Here is a 20,861-nt window from a genome sequence, read left to right as displayed (position 1 = left end):
ATCTCAAATACAGAAGATTCCTCAGACAGGCTCGTGACGGAGCGTGATTAGAAATCCTGCCTGAATTTCTAGATCTTACTTATCTTCAATAAGCACTGTGGACCCCTAGGGTGATCCTAAGAACACACACACAGATGTAGATGCTCATTCTCACACTGAAATTCATGCACCAGAAATTTGACACACATCCACCTGAGGTTCAGGATCGAACCTGCAAACTTAGAAGCCTATAGAAGTATAAATGACTTTTCAATCTTTTCGACATCTTGCTACACACACACACACACACACACACACACACACCACCCTCCTGGACCTCAGTAGCGAGTGTGAACCTGGTCTAATCACATGAAGACTCGGACGGTTGAATGCAGTGTTACACCCTTCTGTAGTGTGAATCCTTGTTAGCGTGTATTAATCCGAATTGCACAGGATGTTACGTCGTATTGCATCAACTCGTGTGGAAAATCTGTTTAATCCGCCTCTGAAGTCACGGCTTTGTGAGATGTAACAGTAAAAGGGTAAAAAAAGAACCTTCTTGTGTCCAGTGTGAAGTGAAGAGGATGGAGAGAAGGAGGAGGAGGAGGAAGAAGAAGAAGAGAAGGTGGAGAAAAGAGGGTGAGGGGTGTTTATTTATTTAGAAACGAGCTTGAATGCCCTGCAGGTCAGATCACATGCGATCGGATCACGTCGTTCAGACTGAGTTTTTACACAATGACATAACCGAGACTGGGATTAGTCACGTCACGTGACCTTTAATGCGCCTAATGTGGGTCTTTATTATCTGGTAACAACCCCCCCCAACAGTGTGTGTGTGTGTGTGTGTGTGTGTGTGTGTGTGTGTGTGTTCTTTTTTTGTTAATGTTACCATCAGAATCCAGAACGGATATTTTGTAGCTCGTGCTGCACCGGAACCGCGCGGATACATTTGGATACATTTCATCCCTCTGATCTGTAAACAAGGCGATCCTTTGATCAAACCGACAATGACCATCACACTCACACACACACACACACACACACACACACACACACACACACGATGCCCCCAGCTACACAAAATCATTTTTTACGTTGACAAGCTGCCTCTTTGTTAATTCGCTCACGATACAAACACGCTCTTAATAGCCCTCTACACACACACACACACACACACACACACTCAGCTATCGGTCGGTCGGTTTTCAGGAGCCACTCACGCGCCACAACACCGGATTTTATTACCTGTCAGCGATGAGAGCAGAACGCGTCGGAAATTTCCTCAATCAGGCGGAAAACCTCAGCTGGGGGCGAACACTTACGGGTTCCACTAATAAATCTGTGTTTTCATGCGTGTAGAAAAAAGGAAATCCGCTGATCGGTGTGTCCGAGTTTCACTACCGACACCGAGGAGCCTCTACCGCCGAGAGAGAGAGAGAGAGAGAGAGAGAGAGAGAGAACCAGAGAACCGCCTCCCTCTGTCCCTCCCTCCTTCCTTCCTCCTTCCTTCCCTCCGCGAGCACGCGCAGCGTGTGTGTGTGTGTGTGTGTGTGTGTGTGTAAGAATCAGGTTTCTTGGTTTGTTTACTAAACCACAGCTTTAAACAAACAAGCAAATAAAACAAGTATATATGAGAGAAGAACAGAGGAGATCTCTGACTGTCATGAAGAAAACAAGATAGATAGATAGATAGATAGATAGATAGATAGATAGATAGATAGATAGATAGATAGATAGATAGATAAACTGAAATATATCAGACTGGTTTTCATTTCACTGCTGTTGGAACGTTCCTGTTGGAGTTCCATCAAGACAATGTTCCCGTGTGCACGAAGATCTGCTTTCCATGGGTTGGAGTGGACGATCTCCTGCTCTAAACCCTATTGAAAACCTTTGGGATGAACGTGAACGCTGACTGCAGCCAAGACCTCCTCATCTTCTCACCTTCATCACTACCTGGCTGAATGATCCCAAATCTCCAGAAAATCTAGAGGAACATCTTGGAATGGTTCAGCGCTCCACTGTCTTGAGTTGTATCTGTATATCAAATGTGTAAAATCTGTTACTCCGGTGTACAAATCCTTTATTTATTTATTTATTTATTTGTTAATATACGATTGTATTTATTTCAAAGCGATTGTGATTCTGATATTCAGTAAAGAAAAGTGATAATGAATGTCAAGGAGGTTCAGAGGAGAGACTTCGGCCCTGCTCCTGCTCCTGATCCTGCTCCTGGTCCTGTCCTGCTCCTGCACCACTTCAGATTCAAGTGTCACTCGAGTTTCCACACTTGTGTCATTAAGCACAAAGAGCTAAACACGTCTCCAGAACACCAGAGTCAGTCCAGATTTCAAGCCTTATATCTGTTCCTGCTTCTCCTCCATGACCGAACCCCTTCTCACTGGGACGACCTTGCTGATTAGTTTCCTTCTCTCTCACGATGCTCTTCTCCATTTTGCTTCGTTGGGGCTCATTAGGTGGATTGAATAATTCAGCTATTATAATATAACACAATATAATGAGAGTGGAACATACTTGTGGTGGCCTGGGAAACCCCTTCACACCTACAAGATATGAATTTATACAGGATTTCCTGAACTGACACGCATTTCTGTTATCAGTCTCAATCACAAGTAATGTTTTTCACTTTTAGAGAGAAGATAAGGTGGAAAGATAAGAGGCCTGAAGTGCTGTCAGGGTTCACATTCATCCCAAAGTGATTAATAGGGTTTTTTTAAGCAGGCCACTCAGGATATTAGACTCCAACTCAGATCTTCATAGTACTGGCTTTGTGCACTGGGGCATTGTCAAGCTGGAACAAAGTTTAAATCTCCTAATTCTCATGTAAAGAGAAAAAAATTATTTGCTCACACATCCAAAGACATACAATTGTGTCCCTCCAACTAAGAACTTCATAAGCTTGGAAAAGTCCCGTGTCTCAATACTGTATACACCAATAGATGTCCCTATAATGTATATTAAACTCAATTTTGTTCATTTGATATATATGTTGATCTTATTACTCTGAGGTTCTTTCCTTTTTCAGAAAGAACTTTAGAATAGTGACGTCACACGCAATGTGCTCAAATATGACATGTTATATAATAATGACCACAAGGGGGCGGTTTCCACTATGACAACTAATCAAACGTTTTATTACAACAATAAATATCGTTTCTCTATTTCTATAAATATATAAGTCTATACATTGTTAAAATATTGAATCATTTTGATTTTTTGAGTTTGACTTTTTCAGCTTGATGAAACTCCACCCCAGACCACAAAGTCAGAGGTGAATAATTGTGTAGGATGTCTTATAATATAGTAGAAATTTCCCCTTCACTTGAACTTGGAGACCCAAACCTGTTCCAGCATGACAATGCCCCTGTGCACAAAGCCTGCTCCATGAAGATCTGCTTTACATGGGTTGGAAGATGTGGAAGATCTGCTGCTTCAGTAGAATTTTAAACCCTATTTTATACTTTGAGATGAATGTGAACGCTGACTGCACCCCAGGCCTCCTCACATTTTCACCTACATCACTTCCTGACTTTACTAAAAACCCTTGTGGCTAAATGAATCTCCAGAAATCTCCAAAATCTAGTGGAACATCTTCCCAGAAGAGAAGATTCGGGCTTATTATAAGAGTAAATAGAGACTAAATGTGGAATGCATTGTATATATTTGTGTATGTGTGTATATTTCTTATGATTTTTATTTTTCAGAACAAAGTACATTTAAAGAATTTAGTATGTAAAGACACTTTATAAAGTATTAATTCTTCAGTTTTTCTCACAAATTCCCATGTTCTCAACATGACCATTCCATAAGACAAACAAAACAAACAAACAAACAAAAACAAATAATGAATGGCTAATGATTGAAAACAATAAAAAATGAATGAATAAACGAACAAACAAAGAAACAAATAAACCGAAATGTATGTAACCCGAACAAAAATGTAAATAGAATAAAATAATAAAAATAAAAGGAAGGGAGGCTCCTCAAAGAGGGAGAAGTGCATTTTCACGTTGTAGACTATTAAAGAATCGAATCTATTGCAATTTTTTACGAATATAAATATATTTCTATGTAAAATAGTTTTTAAACACATGACCCCCGGAACGCTATTGCGCCCTGCCTCGTGTTTCATCCCGGTTGTATTTGCACGCCGGACCGACTTCCTGACTTCGTTACACGCACGTATGCTAGCTAAACAACACGGCTAGTTAAGGAAACTGGGATCTGGTCGAGTCCGTGATTTTTTTAAATATTATTTCTGTTATTAACGCGGACACCGCGGGCATGGAGCACATTTTGGAGCAGCAGCGTCGTTACCACGAGGAGATGGAGCGATTAATGGACGCTAAAACAAAGGAGATGCTCCACAAGAAGACGACGGTGCGTAGAAATGGCGTTCGGTGGGATGTAATTGCTTGTTTTGATTCATGTACGTTCACAAACCTGATAGGAAGGGTTTAAGGTGTGAGAAGTGAATTTCCTCAGATTATACGCCCAAAGGTTTTGTGGTGGACACCAGATTATGGGAAATATGTGTCCACCGAGGAGACACAAGTGTAGAAAACATCTTTGTTGGTTGTAAAAGTACTATTTTCATTCACTGGAGCTTCCAAACCCCTCCAGCATCACGAGTGTGGAAGATCTGGAATGTACTGCACACATCCCTGACCTCCTCAAACACACTGAACATCTCAAGGATGAACTGGAACACCAAAGAAACTATTTTACGTCCTTTATATCAGACCCTGAATGATCATAATCCATACAGAATCTTCTAGACAACCTTTCCAAAAGAAAAACACAGCAAAACAGGGAATTAATGGTGTCCACATACTTTTGGCTGGCAGACGGCATCATATCACACTTCTTTCAGGTGATCCTTTTAATGCTTGTGTGTGTTTTTTCCCCCAGTTGCGTGACCAGATTAATTCCGATCATCGTACGCGTGCCATGTTGGACGTAAGTCTCCAGTCGTACACTTTATTCCATATCAATCTGTGCTTTGATGTGCGTTAAACCTGGACCTTTTCTCCATTTGTCCTTTATACAGAGGCACATGGAAGTGAGCGGCAACCTCAGAGATGCCTATGAAGACAAGGATGGGTGAGATTCTCATTTTTATTTTCCTCTTCTTTCTTCAAAAATACCCCATTAATAAATCAGACCCCCGGGTCCCACCCATGCCGCATTCCCTTTTAATAGAATAAAAACTCAGGATTAAACACTTGCTAATGAAAGTGAAGGTAAAATCGAATCCTTTTTTTCCCCTCTCACGATTTTCCGAGACCAGTCTGAGGAAGGAAGAGCTGAGCGCCATATCCGGGCCGAACGAGTTCGCCGAGTTCTACAATCGTCTGAAACACATTAAGGAGTTCCACAGGAAACATCCGAACGAGGTACAGCACCTCCATCCTTCTTTTACACATAAAATAAATAACAAAACCCCTCACACACACCTTCTCTTCCACACACACAGATCTGTGTGCCCATGTCGGTGGAGTTTGAGGAGCTGATGAAGGCTCGGGACAACCCCAGCGAGGAAGCGCAGAGTAAGCAAGGCGTAAAATATGTAGAATCAAGTTATGGAGAATATCACATGTTTTCAGGAACCAATCAAAACGCTGCGTGAAGTGAACGGATTCACTACATATTTACATGCACTTTACTGTCATGTAAATATGTAAAACTTGTTGTTTTTTTGCTTGTTGTTTGAACTATTGAATTATACATTGAATCCAATTGGTCAGAAGGTAATGATTTAATAATTTTTTTTTATCTCAATGTGCTTGTTATGATCTGTTATCGCTTCTATAGCGACAGATTAATAATAATTATCCTGTCTTTCCAGATCTTGTCGAGTTCACCGACGAGGAAGGATACGGCCGTTATCTAGACCTTCACGACTGCTACCTCAAGTACATCAACCTAAAAGGATCTGAGGTACAGATTCAGCTCGCTTTCTAGAGCGTGGATTTTTTCTTCTTCTTTCAACTATATAACGTCGTGCTCTGTTTCCAGAAACTGGAATACGTCTCGTATCTGTCGTCCTTCGATCAGCTCTTCGATATCTCCAAAGACAGGAAGAACGCAGAGTATAAAAGGTGAGTTGTTTGTACCGCGTTTGCTTTCCGTACTGAGCAAAAGTATCGGGACACCTGACGTTGAGTGGAAGATCTTCAGTGGCCCGCTGCAGAGATGTAAACCCTTTTGAACACCAAAAAAAAAACCCCACAGGGGTTGATTGTGGAACGGGATGTTAGTCAGGTGTCCACAAGCTTTTATTCCATGTCATGTACGTTTGTAATGGTGTGTTGTTCTGTGCAGGTATTTAGAGATGCTCCTGGATTACCTGCAGGGTTACACAGACCGGGTGAAGCCTCTACAGGATCAGAACGAGCTCTATGAGAAAGTGCTGAGCGACTTCGAGAAGAAGTGGGAGAACGGGACGTTTCCTGGCTGGCCGGTGAGTTCCCTCACGTGTACTGTGTATGTTTCATTTGTTTGGAAATAATATTCCAGGATGGATAATCTGAGTGTGTATGTGTGTAACAGAAAGAGGCTAGCAGTGCTCTGACCCACGCTGGAGCTCATCTGGATTTATCTGCCTTCTCCTCTTGGGAGGTAAAACTTTAAATTATTATGTAAATACTTTTGCACACCATTATATGCAGTGATTAAAGAAACCAGCAGGTGAAGACGTCAGTAACTGATCATGTGACTGATTTTAGGAGTTGGCATCACTTGGTCTGGACAGGTTAAAGTCTGCTCTCATGGCTCTGGGATTGAAGTGTGGTGGGTAAGTGTCTCTGTGCGAGTGTGTCTCCATGCATGCGAGTGTGTCTCTGTGTGTGTCCCCGTGCGTGCGAGTGTGTCTTGACGTGTGTAAGTGTGTCTCTGTGCGTGTCCTGTGACTGTGTGTGTTTGTGTGTCTTTGAGTAGGCACATGTTCAGTGATTTCCGCATATTATGTGTATAACGTTCTATTTCCGGCTCTTCAGCACGCTCGAGGAACGAGCACAGAGGCTGTTCAGCACAAAAGGAAAATCTCTGGAGTCACTGGATCCTTCTCTGTTCGCCAAAAACCCGAAAGCCAAAGGACCAAAGAAGTATTGTTTCAGACATTTATTTTCTAAATCCTCTTAAGTTTAATACATCGTGACTCGAGACTCACAATATTCACGTGTTCACAGGGACACGGAACGGAACAAGGAGATCGGATTCCTGGAGGCCCAGATCTACGAATATGTGGAGGTTTTGGGGGTAAGTGGGATCAGATATCGCTATTAGATAATATTTCTGATTAAAACTTGCACTTTTGGAGCACGATTGCATTGATGACGTTCCTTGCTGATCCTGCAGGAGCAGAGGCAGCTGACGCACGAGAACGTCCAGAGGAAGCAGGCGAGGACGGGAGAGGAGCGCGAGGAGGACGACGAAGAGCAGCCGAGCGAAAGCGAGAGCGAAGACGAGGACAACGAGATCATCTACAATCCCAAAAACCTGCCGCTGGGCTGGGACGGCAAGGTCAGGAGTGTGTGTGTGTGTGTGTGTGTGTGTGTGTGTGTGTGTGTGTGTGTGTGTGTGTGTGTGTGTGTGTGGAGAGACTTAGAGAGCTCTTGTGTCGTGCTGAATTTGGATTTTTACACATTTATCACATGTAAAAAGGGCAAATTTGTTGTTATAAGTTGAAATCTGTATAAAAACGTTTTTTTTTGTGTGTGTAATCCTGTCCCTTCAGCCCATTCCATACTGGCTGTACAAACTCCACGGCTTAAACATCAACTACAACTGTGAAATCTGTGGAAACTACACGTACCGAGGACCCAAAGCCTTCCAGAGACACTTTGCCGTGAGTACATACCTCATTCAACTTTCTCTTTCTAGTTCAGGTTCATGAAAGAGTTCTAAAACACCTACTGACCAATCAGAAGTGAGAACAGCACCTTCGTTATGAATTCATTATTTGGATTATGAATGATCCTCTGTCTCTATGTATTGCTGTATTCTAAACCATTCCTGCGATTTCTGTATGGTGCAGGAGTGGAGACACGCACACGGCATGCGCTGCCTGGGAATCCCGAACACCGCCCACTTCGCCAACGTCACCCAGATCGAGGACGCCGTGTCCCGTGAGTCCAATTCCTGCTTATTTCTTACTGTTCAGAATATATACACGTGTGTGTTTACACTATTTGGACAAAAGTTTGTGGACATCTGACTAAGATTGGTACGCGCTTCTTTTGGAATAAATAAAGAAGACTGGTTTCTTCTTATTGTCTTTTAAAATAGTTTGGTCCAAGCTGAAGTCCCAGAAGGCCTTAGAGAGGTGGCAGCCAGACACAGAGGTGAGGAACTGTCTTACATCCTCTATTCACCACACACACTGGCGTTCCATGTCTTCCTATTTTTTACCCTGTATCACTTTAATCGTCCATTTCCTTCTCTTTTTTTTCTCTTCTTTTTTCAGGAGGAGTATGAAGATTCCAGTGGAAACGTGGTCAACAAGAAGACCTATGAGGATCTAAAGAGGCAGGGGCTGCTGTAGATGATCAAAGAAACGCACCATTCCACTAAGACCCCCTACACCTACACAGTAGAAAATGTCCTGGAGGACTCCGTATGTCTGCTTTTTTTTTTTTTCTTGGCCGATTGGATATGTCTTTTCAAAAATACATTTGTATGTTTTTATAATTAGAATATTGTTCATTTGTGCATTCTGTGAAAGAATGAAACGGGTTTACGTTTCCTTACTAAATAAATCTGAAAAAACCTCTGTGCGTTTCTCTGTTCGAAGAGATCTAGAAAAGTGTGTATTTAGCTATAGAGTCATAACGGTTCAGGTCTGGAGTTCAAGCCCTGGTATTACCAAAGTGCCACTCTCAGGGCCCCGTAAGCAAGGCCCTTAACCCTGTATGCTCCAGGGGTGCTGTATGAATCTGACCCAGCTTCCTAACATTACTGGGATATGCAAAAAAACAATTTTCCCTCTGGGATTAATAAAGTATTTTAAAATTCAAATAATATTAATAATAATAATAATAATAATAATAATAATAATAATAAAGTGAATATTATCTGTCATTCCACTAGGGGGCGGAATCGAGCCACGGACTCATCGCCTCACCAGTGAAACATTCAGTGAAATAAAATATTTGGAGGCATTTTTTTGAACAACAAATTGCATCTTTATAATGTGCTTAGAGCCGGCGTGAAGGTGAGGGGGCACGGGGGAGGTTGTTGTGCCCCTACACAGTCTTTAATTCATTTAATATACATCAAGAATCATTTAAAATAAAAAACACAAAACATTTAATCATTTATAATGTAATAAAAATGACAAACTACAGATATTTATATTTTTTATGAAAATAAACCTGTTTCTCGTTAGTTATGTTCCGGCGCCGGCTTTGTATAAGTGCATCGAGGAGTTACTGATATATTAATGGTTTAATAAATTGCGTTTACGTCATGAAAACTCCAGACAGGAAGTAAGACGAGGTCAGGATTGACCTGAAACACCAAATGCATTAAGTGTTTAATGATTTATTTCATTGTGTTCAGTTTCTGAATCAATCTGCCAACTTCTCGACTGCAGAAGACAGTTTGATTTATAGCACTGCGTCTTGGTTATGCAATAAAGTGGATGAGTTTTCAGCGCCTCTTTGTGCACCGGGGTGCTGCACCGAAACTGCTGACAGCAGCCGCAATCTTTCACACAGCTCCAGAAAATACTGCAACTCGAGGAGACGAATGACTTCAACGTTACTGATCAATTCAGTCATATTCAGCGCAGTACGCCGTGTCTTCATCTCTAAACATAAACACATCAGGCTATGATTAGATCAGGACAATGATGCTACCTTTTTTTTTGGTTGTACTTATTTTATTTATAAAACAGTCGAGTCACGATGAGAACATCCAGGTTACAAGGAATTATGAGCTCCCAGAGTTCCTAATAAAAGACAGAGAGCCTATAAAATAATACGGTCGACTGACATTAGCCCCTAAAATTCTCATAAATATTCAGACAGAGGTCAGAGGAACAATAATGAAGCTTGCTCAAACCATTAAACCATGCTGAATAGAAAATGTTGGGTTTATATGAGTTGCGATAAACATGACATGGAATCCTGGTTTGGTCCAATCACAGCAGCCATTGCTCTTTCTCCTTACTGAACTGTTCAGCCCACTTCTTGGTGAGCTCCAGGTAAAGATCTGGCTCGTAGGGCTTGTAGTCCAAATACAGACGCGTGGCGGTCTTCTTAGGAACGGCTCTTTCGATCTGCGTCCCTTCGTGCCACTCGTTAAACGACGTGATGGTGATGATATCCGGTCTCACCGACAACGCCGCCTGCAACGAGGTCTCGTAATAGCGTCCGTTGACTCGGTTGCGCGTGTTGTGGTTGTTCCACGGACGAACAGCCGTGTCCACGTAACCGGGCCCGGCGCTGGGCATGAACAACAGGTTGTTTCCGTCGCAGAACTCTTTGATGGTCTTCCAGTTCTGATGAGAGGAGCCGTAAGAGAAGCCATTAGACGCAAAGTAGGTGTACATGCCGTCGAAGCCGCCTGCCAGGATGTCCTGCTTGTGACGTTCTTCGACGACGAGGCCGATGAAGATCCCGTCGTAAGGCGTTCCTCGAAGGCTGTGGGAGCCTCTGGTGGTCAGCAACTCAGCCCAGGATTCGGGTGGGATCAGGTACGAGTCATAGACATAAAACAATGGGAGGATTCGCCCTGTGCTGGACTTGAATCTGTAGAAAGCGTGATGATTTCCATACCTGCATGAAGAAAAAAATTCAACTGTATTGTAGCTCAAACATTCGTGTAGTCCAGTGAAACCTGGAAATAGTGACCTTTAAAAGCTTTTTCTGTCTGGATGAACGTCACTGTACCTGTACTAGCAGTTTTCCCTGCTAACTTCTCATAGGTTCAGCATGAAGATCACTCAAAAACATCTAGAAAATTTCTAGAAAAAGCTTTGAAACATGTTTCGAGGTGAACATTTCCTCCCTGTAAACTAATAGCTGATAATTGTTACCCTCAGCCTGGTCTTGGATTGGTTTTCTGGCAGATGGCATGAACAGCAGGGGCCCAGAGGGTGGCAGTAGTGTCTGGTGTGTATCAGATGAAAGCAACTCCAAAAGAATCTTTCCCTGACATGAATTATTTATCTATTAATTTAAGATACACGTCCACTTCCTCTTATTTTAAAGAACTGTTCCTCAGCTGACCTTCTGACCTTCGAAAGCTCATTAGCTGTGGCTCGGATGTGACCTACTTGTCGACGATGTATTTGATGTTGTCATGCACGCTGAGGTCTGTCCGCTCTCGGTAAGGCTGGATGTGGAACGCCACCTAGAGACACAACACAGGTTGAGGAGAAACTTTGAATTGGTAAACATCATGCAACAAAAAATGTCTCCAAGCAGATTGGGTTTCTGTAGCTGGACACATGAGTGCTAGACACTGCTAGCTATAGTAGGTCAAGGCAACTGTACAATCGCACAACAGCATGGCTGAAGGTGAACACAAAAAGTGCTGCGTGAAAGAAGAACAACGGAGAAACAAGCGTGGATTTCGTTTAATATAAATCTTTTATTTTTAATATTTTGGAATAAAATCTTAATAATTTATGTGACCGAATCTGTTTATTTTGTTAGATTGGTCTTCAGAGATCACAGGATCAGTGATTGGTCTATAGCGTCAATGGGGATCAGTGATTGGTCTTTAAAACAAATGGGAACCAGAGATTGGTCTTTAGAGCCAATGGGGATCAGTGACTGATCTTTAAAAAAACTATGGGGATCAGTGATTTGTTTTTAGAGTCAATTGGGCCCAGTGATCAGTAATCGGTCGTTAGAGTGAATGGGGATCAGTGATTGGTCTTTAGAGTCGAAAGAGTGAAAGTTACACCACATGCGTAAATCCTCCATGTGGCTTATTTCGCTCATTGGGAAATGTGTACAATGGCTGTCTCACTTTGTATGAAACTGGAACTGACAACTACCTGTATGTTCAACACTGAACTCACACCTGAACTCCTTCCAGCCAATCACAATCCACTATTCACACTGACCCTGGGATAAATACATATAAAACACATAACACTTTAAATCCCATTTATTTCACATGTATGTGTTTATATGTGTTTCTTTAGTTTTGATATATTGTTATAAATTTGCTAGTGTTTTTTTAAACACTTGGAGATTTTTTAAGATCATCAAAACCACCACGAAGTCACTGATACACTCATCTGAGCAGCACCAATCTGCAAGAACGCTCATATTGTGTAAAGGGAGGGATAACAGAGACAGGAAAATGAAACCAAGGGATCCCTATAAATATAGTGAAGTGGGGGACACCTACTGATTTTCCAATGTGTCACTGCTGAAATGTCCTTGCAAACTGTTTCCATGGCAATGCTTTTTTTTTTCTTCACGTCCTTGAAGTTGCTTTTAGTTGTAAATGATGAAATACAGTTTAATCTGGATTCCCTTCAGGTCCATTAAAGCCACGAAGAAATAAAAAAAATGTCAAAACCATCTGTAGTCTAATCGATTAGACCGAATCAGAATCATCTCTCTTTCTGTCTAACGTTCAAGACTTTTCCTGTCTTTCTCTCTCATGAACTGTCTCACTTCCTTTGGGTATGAAGGAAGAAAGCTCATTTGATGGAACACGACAGACGGCCACGCTCTTCTAGAGCATTTACCAAATGAAAGGTTGTTCTCCTGTATATCTGTCAAATCATCTTCAGGCTCAGGACTCTTTTTCATCACTTTCATATCAGTGTTTCTGCCTATTCACAGTTTAAATCACTATGCATCCTGAATCTATTGGTCTGGAGGTTTACTGGAGGTTCATTTGCAAAACATTTCCTTTTTTCAATTGTGATTTGATTTGTTCCGAATTCTGCACAGTTTTTTTTCCTTTTATAAGCCTAATTATTTTTTAGTTCTCAAATCCCAAACACAGAACCAGCCTGTGTGCAGAAATACGCAATCATGTGGTCATCATAAATACTACAAAAATGTTTTCATGAATATAAAATGATCAGATGGAGATGATATACAGTATACAATATATGAACATGCACTAATATTTTTTTATGACCTTTTAAAAAAGTAAAAAAATAATAAAGTAGAAGTGAAGACGTGTCGCTCACCAGTTACCTTGAGACTGTGCCTATGGGCAGCGTCCATCACGGAAGGCACCAGATCCTCGGTGGGTTCTCCGTGTTCATCTGCCACACTGGGTGGATACCAAGAGAGGACGACTACTCCTGGCAAAATGCAGATGAATCGCTCTGTATTTGTGTATGTTCTGCTTATTTACATTTCTGCATTATCGAATCATTTTTGAATAACATTTTGAATTTTATCTTTGGAAACAGTAAATAATAAAGTAAAAATATTTAAATAAAATATTTATTTAAAAATTTTGGTTAAAAAAAATTAAGTTTGCAGATGAACTTTCAGAACTCAAGCCAAATTAATCACAACCATTAAAAAATGATATACAGTGTTAAGTTTTTGTAAGATACTTCACTGGTGGTTCTGGAGTCTAGGTCAAGAACACTGAGAGCAAGGTGACAAATTTTTTGGGGGGGAAACTGGAGAATTTAAAAGAAACCTATTGAAAAATAGGGAGACCATGCAGAGAACTTAAATGCAGACAGTAAACCGGATCGTGCCAGGAACCCTGGAGCTGTGAACTGGCACCACCATGACTCTCCTCAATAGCTGACCAAATAACCTCCTTTGAAACCTGTTTACCTGCAGCTGCCGCTTCGATTTGTGCCATATGTGACTCCAGGACGTTGGGCTCCCTCGAGCTGTAGGGTCCGAGCTCAGGATAGAAACTTGACGCAATGTCCTCTGGAGGATTGTGCCTTCCTTTGGGGTGACTGGCAGCTATTTTGGGATCCCAGTGTGGAACGAGGACATGGTCCCAATGAATGTAGCCATGGTCCACAGGAGGTGCACCGTACCACAAATAATAGAAGATGTGAACGTCGTAGAAGATGCTGTGCTCGTGGCCAGCTTTGGACAACACGACCTTGGTATCACTTACATCCATGTGGTTAGGTGCAGCTCGCCGGTCGGGTTTCCCACCCGCGAAGGGTGCGAGCTCCATCCCTGGGGCTAAATCTGAGAATCCGTCCGTGGGCTTAAGGGTCCTTAAACCCATCATGGTGCCGAAGATGAAAAGAGCAAAAAGGAAGAAAGCCACGCAGAACTTCCTGCGCAGACGAGACATTGCTGCTGTCTATGGTGCTGAAAGGCGCAGACTTTGAATAATAATAATAATAATTATTATTATTATTATAAGTTCAAGTTTGATTGATTTTGTTTAGCTTGTATTACTGTACATGCATTACTGAAAAAACAACAACAAGCAAACACAGGGTACGAGTTATTTCGTGCTCTATGCAGTATGATTATGAGGCGTCTGGATCTTCAGGGATGCTTCATGCAATCTAAAGGGGAAAAGGAGCTACAGATCTTTAGCTAATTTCAGTTAAATCCATCACACTTTTCCACCTCCAAAAGAATAAAAGCAGGATTTCCCTCACTCCCCGCGGACTCTTCTTCATTTTCATCCATCCACTGATCATTCCTCTGACGCTCCATCACCTTTTTTTCCTCCTCCTCCTCATCCGATTAAAAGCTGCTACAAATCTTTTTCTTGTCTCTCCTCCTTCCAGAGTCCTGGCCTTTGTGTTTATGCCAAATGTATGCAATGGATCAGCTTCATAAGGACTTCCGGTCCTCAAAGAAGAAGAGGATGGAAGATTTTTTCAGGAGGTTGTTTTTTTTTTCTTTTTCTTTCTCGTCTATATTTCAAAGCTGAATCGCAAATGCCTCTATTTTCCCCTAGCTAGGTGCACTTTCATGAGATTCCTCTATAGAAGGAGATGTAGTTCTCCATGTTGTGCACTTTGTGTCCAATAGAAGGTCATTTGGGATCCCACCATTTTCTTGTCGTTGAAAAGAGTAGCTGCGTCACTGCTTCCTCATTGGCTGAATCGTTTCTTAAAGGGGCGGGGCTTGTGAATCATCATCATCATCATCACCATAATTTAGAAATCATTCTTGATCTTCAGATTTATTTATTTATTTATTCAATAATTTAATGAAATATAAAATATTATAAATTTAATATTTATATATATATATATATATATATATATATATATATATATATATATATATATATATATATATTCATACATTAAATAAGAATATATATAAATGAAATACATTGTTCCAGTTCTTTTAAAAAATTAAGACATCTTCACCTTGACACTGAACATCTACATCTTTTCTATACTATGCTATTTTCGGGAGCCAACAATTTATACACCAAGGATATTTTTTGAATGCTAACTAATCTACAACGAGTGTTTTTGGACGAAGGATGAAACCAGAGAACCCTGAAGAAATTCTCGAAACACTTGGAGAACATAAGCAACCTGGAGCAACACAAAGCAATGGCATATGGAGGAAATCTGCAGGTGTGAGGCAAACATGCTCTCCACTCAGCTTCCCATGACAATAGGGGAACATGACAAACCGTATAACCTTTAGCACCATTTTCTTTCTTTCTTTTTTTTTTTTTTTTTACCAAATTTTAATTTTACTTAATTTTCATTTCTTTAAACTGCAGATTTTGTATTTATTTGTTTACAAAAAACATCAGTTCCAACCTACACGTGTGCACACGTGGACCACCTTATCTTTATTGATCTAGTTTCCCTGGTCCTGGAGGATGTGTATATGTATATATATTAAATTATATAAAATTATTATAAATGCACTAATGTCAGGTTTCATGAGATCTCAGGGGGGTCTATGATTCAAATCCAGTTCTGAATATTGGATAAAATCAGTATGCATTAAAATATAAATAGCCAGAGGAAATAGGTGTGGTCTAAGAGAAAATAGTGATTGACAAATAGAATGAATTTCACACTTAGAATCAGTGCAATAAAAAACCATTTTAGATGTAAAAAGTAAAAAAAAAACATATAAATATTATGAATAAGCGGAAATGTTCCTAGTGACCACCAGGAGGCAGTAATGTTCAAGAAGGCAGTGGTCCTGTCTTCTAGATTAGCCTTGAACAGGTTTCGAGCCTCCATCAGTGAACACCTTAACAATAATGATACTATAATGAATAAGTATCTGGTGATGAGGATGAGTCTGGTTCCTCTCAAGGTTTCTTCCTCATTAAGTCTCAGGGAGTTTTTTATTTGCCACAGTCGCCACTGGCTCGTTCATTATTCTATTTAATATTGTGAAGCTTTTTTGTGAGAAAGTTCACTGTTAAAAGTGCTATATACATATCAAATATAAGAGATATTAGATAATAGAAAAATATTTGTTTGATTTGTTCAATTTGTCGCAAACTTTACTTCTGATTTCCTGCTTTTTCTATAAAAGTGACAAAAAAACCCGATGATAAAAATGTATACAATAATCAAATTATCATTGTTGAGTGTTAAGATGATGTACTGATCTGTGTTTAAATAACATAAGGAAATCATTAAAAATTTGCACTTTATTATAATATTAAATGACGTCCTAATGCAGAGAATTAATTTTTAAATAGCTGTTTTCCTAAGCTTTAAACACAACAGTAGAAATATCTCGTAGTACAGACAGAATTGCATGGTGTTGAAGAACAAGTCTCTAAACATCCCTGCTCCAAAACAACACAAGTTCTTCTGTTAGAGACAAAAATGTCACATTTGAACTCCACAGAACTTTTATCCGGTCATTCAAAGTTCAATTGTCGTGTGTTTTTGCCCTTCTTTTGAGCTTGTTGCATTTTCAAACTTTTCACAGGCTCTGAAAATGTATTCTTTTTCAGAATGTCAAAATCAAATGTCCTTATAGAGACTTACAAATGTGCATTGTAGTTTCTTGGGATCAAAAAGAAACTACACTTAGATCACCAGGCCAGCATTGAGCTAAAGTCCTGTATGTTGGATGAGTATAGCATTAAAAGAAAACACAAAAAAAAGTATTTATACTACATTAATTAACATCTTGGTAAAGAGCTATGTTTTCCCGTTTGGAGACACTCTGTAAAGACAGATAGAAAGTCAAAAATTCAGCCATCACTTGAGCAAAGCTCTCAATCCGTGAATGCTCTGTTGTGTCCTGTTTCACTCGGGATAAAAGTGTCAGTCAGATGAGGTAAGTGGAAAGTTCATTCCACCACCTTGGTGCCAGAACAGAGAAGAATCATGACTCATTGTACCTTGAGACTTGTACCTTTAATTATTGACATGTTCTTGTAGTTTCTCTTCTTGGAAATGGTCAGCTTAGACACTACCATATGCAGAAAATATCTCCAATTCTGTTCAAAAGGAAACGTTCAGGTGATGCTGAAGTGACAGAGCTCTCCAAGGTGCTGAACGTGTGTATGAGCTTTGCTCCTCCCCTTTTTACATTATGGAACAATTATAGGTTCCGATTTATTGGCCATGTGGGAATTACATACAAAGGATTTGTCGAGGATGAATTGTCTGGTATGAAAGAGAAACTAAATAAATAATGAGATTGAATTCTCTCTGAAATGTGAAAGTATTTCTATAAAATTTTTGATATCATGTTTTAGATATGGCATGACGTTCGATGGATATTTGTTATCATTATTGTTGTGTTCAGGAGAAAAGTGTGAGCCCTGATGAACAGGAAACTAAAGTTAGATTATGACTGTGCTTGAGTGTTTCACACCAGCATTTAAATTATTGATTATTGACTGGTCCCATGGGGACTTTGGTAGAGCGCTGAACTGACAGTATTTCCGTTTGGGATACTTACCTGATGTTCAGCCTGTTGTCACTGTTCTTTACACACAGACATGAAACATATATACTGTGTGTGTGTGTGTGTGTGTGTGTGTGTGTGTGTGTGTGTGTGTGTATATATATATATATATATATATATATATATATATATATATATATATATATATGCATGTACAGTAGGTTATAAATTCTATAAATGTCTGACAATTTTGACATTTGGTCTTCATGAGTAAAGCCGTGTTTTGTGTGTGTGTGTGTGTGTGTGTGTGTGTGTGTGTGTGTGTGTGTGTGTGTGTGTGTTTGGGTATGTGTGTGTACTCTCCTCCACGTGCCAGATCATTGTTCTTAGGCACCTCTGAGTTACTCAGGTCACATCAAGACCTCCTTCTTGGTTGGGGGTTAGAGCAATTCGTCTCCATGGAGATCTCCATAGTGATTCTACAATTGACTCATTTAAATGAGGCCTACCAAATGCAACCAGCTGCCTGGGGTAATCACTGCATGAAATATAGAAATGAAATAGAAATTACTAAAAGAATTCATTCATTCATAGTGATTTTTGTAGATCTTCTATTTATGATGTCATAGTTATTCTTGCTTAAGCTCCTTCTTAATTTCTGTTCACACTGTACAGTTCTTTACCATTATTTAACAATAAGCATGACCTCTCTTTCTCTCTGTTAAACTACACATGCTCCTGAGATACAACTGATCCTGTCCCCTTTTGTTCTTCTGACCTGCCTGAGGTGGTAGTTTAGTCGTTAAGATGTTGGGCTTCTGTTCAGAAGGTTGTGAGTTTAATTAATCTGCGTCTGCTGGGCCCTTGAGAAAGGCCCTTAACTGCTCAGTTGTATAAATAAGACAAGTGCTCTGGATAAGCGGCATGTAAATAATTCATCCTGATACCCTGTTCTTATCAATTGGAAACCATTCACCATTGTTGAGGATGACTCCAACCTGAAGGTACATGAGATCACTGTGAATGGTTCCACTCAAGAAGATTGATTTGGATTTGAATTATATTAGCTATAATAAGTCTAATGGCTATAATGGCTTAGGACTATAATTGTTATGAAGTCAAGTTTCCATTAGTGAACACTTTATATTTATATATATATATCGCTTATGTTTACACGATACTATGCTGCCAATACAACAGATAATAATGAAGTTTAATATGCTTGTAGTATGTTATTAACAAGTGAACAAGACAATACAATTACAATTCAGCTGACATTAATTATTTATTTATAGCTACCTATGGAGCTTGTAGTCCGACTCAGCCAGTTATTATTTCACTCAAATATTACTATCATGCTATCGTGTGTCAGATTCATGTTGTATATCTGAACATTTCGTGATCTCTCAGTCTACCTCATGAACATTTAAATGCTCTCCCTGTTGTACATTAAAAAAAGGGTAATACCACATTTTATTTATTATTTTTGTATTTTTCTGTGCAATAATTCTTGTTATTTATTTGTTTGTTTGTTTATTTTGCACAATACCAGTAATTTTTTAACTTTATTTTATTTTATTAATCTTTTATACAAACGAAAATGTGGAAGCTTCTGTCACCAAAACAAACTCCTTGTAGGTGAAAACATACTAACAATAAAGCTCATTCTGATTCTTAATAAGAATCTGGACAAAAATCGCACAACATGGACATTTATGTCTATGAGTAAAATTAAAGTGTGTTTATCACTTCTAACTGGGTTTCATTGAAAAGCATTTAAGATTAAATAACCGCCAGTGTTTTGAAGATTCTGGTGTCTTTATATTTAGTTTACAGTCAAAGAACAGAGGTTTAAACGAAAAAAAAAAAGAAGACTAGAAGGACTCCGGGTTCCAGATATTTCAGGGAATAAACAGGATTCTGTGTCTAAACTCACAATTATTGAAATTCCAAAAATGCACAAAATATAAATGAAGCATTTTTATATAAAACTCCATAAACCATAGAATACTGATACTTCACCAGGTACTCTTAACTACACGTCACAGGTAAAGTAGCATCTGTAGGATATTTGACTACACTTTCAAGTGGTTAAGGCTTTGGGTTGCTGATCAGAAGGTCGGGGTTCAAGCCCCGGTATTGCCATGCTGCCGCTATTGGGCCCTTGAGCAAGGCCCTTTACCCTTTGTGCTCCAGTGGTGCGGTATCATGTCTGACCCTAAGCTCTGACTCCAGCTTCCAAACATCTCTGGGATATGCAAAGAAAGAATTTCACTAAATTCTGAAGACAAAACTAAAATATTTCCGAAACATTATCCTTTCATCAGCTCATTGTTCCCCTCATCTGACTCGGATAATACTGACTCGTGCTTTCCGGTAAATGACCGTATCTGTGACACATGAGTCAGTCCAATTGTCCTACTGTCTCCTACACCCCCCCCCTTTTTAATTAGAAAGGGGTTTGTTTATGAGTAATAGCACACAGAACACGAGTTTGAATTTCTCCACTTCAACAGATACTCGAATGAAAGACTCTGTAACCTGAATCCTTTTGAAGCACAGAGTTTTGGGACGATGATTAATAACGACTGGGAAGTGGGAATAAATGATTCATTACGCTGTAGAGCGTTGCTCGTCTTGCGAGCTGGATAAAGCAGACCGAATGTGAGAGCGACAGCAGCTACACGTCCTATGACTTAGGCGTGTTCGTTTCTTCACACTCTGGTATAAAATGCAGCTGAAAGTCATTGGTAGGCTCAGACTTTCATCCTGACCATCTGGATTACTGACAGCCTGGAACTGGGACATGTAGCGTAGTGAAGGTAAGATGCTCATCATATTCCGTGACTCATGTTATCTTCTGGGTGATATTGAATTATGACCTGAACAAAAGATTGATATTGAGGATGGTTCAGGATTGGGGTTTAGATTTTCTTTTTTTGGCTTTGGTGGTGATGGTGGTAGTAGTGATGGTATTATTGGTAATAGTAGTAGTAAAAGTGATAGGAATAATAATGGTAACAGTGGAAGTAGAAGTAGTGGATCCCAGCTAACAATTTTTGTCTCTAAAAACATTCT

At 39.8% G+C, this 20,861-nt stretch overlaps 3 protein-coding genes and 1 long non-coding RNA gene across 4 annotated transcripts in view; 2 read left to right on the top strand and 2 right to left on the bottom strand.

The window, feature by feature from the left end:
• Nucleotides 1-1,433, bottom strand: part of LOC124381941 (ubiquitin-conjugating enzyme E2 E1) — a 32,493-nt gene extending 31,060 nt beyond the window's left edge. Inside the window, exon 1 of the mRNA XM_046843912.1 lies at nt 1,225-1,433. The gene's annotated coding sequence lies outside the window, so the exon portion shown is untranslated. The remainder of the gene's footprint in view (nt 1-1,224) is intronic.
• A 2,693-nt stretch (nt 1,434-4,126) lies between these two features.
• Nucleotides 4,127-8,773, top strand: sf3a3 (splicing factor 3a, subunit 3). The gene is made up of 17 exons (XM_046843910.1): nt 4,127-4,380; nt 4,912-4,959; nt 5,051-5,103; nt 5,291-5,396; nt 5,477-5,549; nt 5,849-5,940; nt 6,019-6,101; nt 6,325-6,463; nt 6,553-6,621; nt 6,729-6,796; nt 6,999-7,106; nt 7,191-7,260; nt 7,360-7,524; nt 7,739-7,849; nt 8,039-8,129; nt 8,290-8,345; nt 8,468-8,773. Exons 1-17 carry the CDS (start codon nt 4,285-4,287, stop codon nt 8,543-8,545), a joined length of 1,506 nt encoding a protein of 501 aa, XP_046699866.1. The 5' UTR covers nt 4,127-4,284; the 3' UTR covers nt 8,546-8,773.
• Nucleotides 8,774-9,439: 666 nt separating this feature from the next.
• maneal (mannosidase endo-alpha like) lies at nt 9,440-14,977 on the bottom strand. The gene is made up of 4 exons (XM_046843598.1): nt 13,779-14,977; nt 13,176-13,285; nt 11,282-11,358; nt 9,440-10,781 (listed from the first exon to the last, which is right to left on the bottom strand). Exons 1-4 carry the CDS (start codon nt 14,260-14,262, stop codon nt 10,145-10,147), a joined length of 1,308 nt encoding a protein of 435 aa, XP_046699554.1. The 5' UTR covers nt 14,263-14,977; the 3' UTR covers nt 9,440-10,144.
• Nucleotides 10,573-11,636, top strand: LOC124381752. The gene is made up of 2 exons (XR_006924920.1): nt 10,573-10,699; nt 11,048-11,636. It is a non-coding gene; the product is annotated as an uncharacterized LOC124381752 (long non-coding RNA).
• Nucleotides 14,978-20,861: the final 5,884 nt, after the last annotated feature.

Source organism: Silurus meridionalis, chromosome 29, assembly GCF_014805685.1.
Source record: "Silurus meridionalis isolate SWU-2019-XX chromosome 29, ASM1480568v1, whole genome shotgun sequence".
Classification (NCBI taxonomy): domain Eukaryota; kingdom Metazoa; phylum Chordata; class Actinopteri; order Siluriformes; family Siluridae; genus Silurus; species Silurus meridionalis.
Note: the sequence above shows the minus strand (reverse complement) of the source record. Positions and strands in the feature narration are given on the sequence as shown.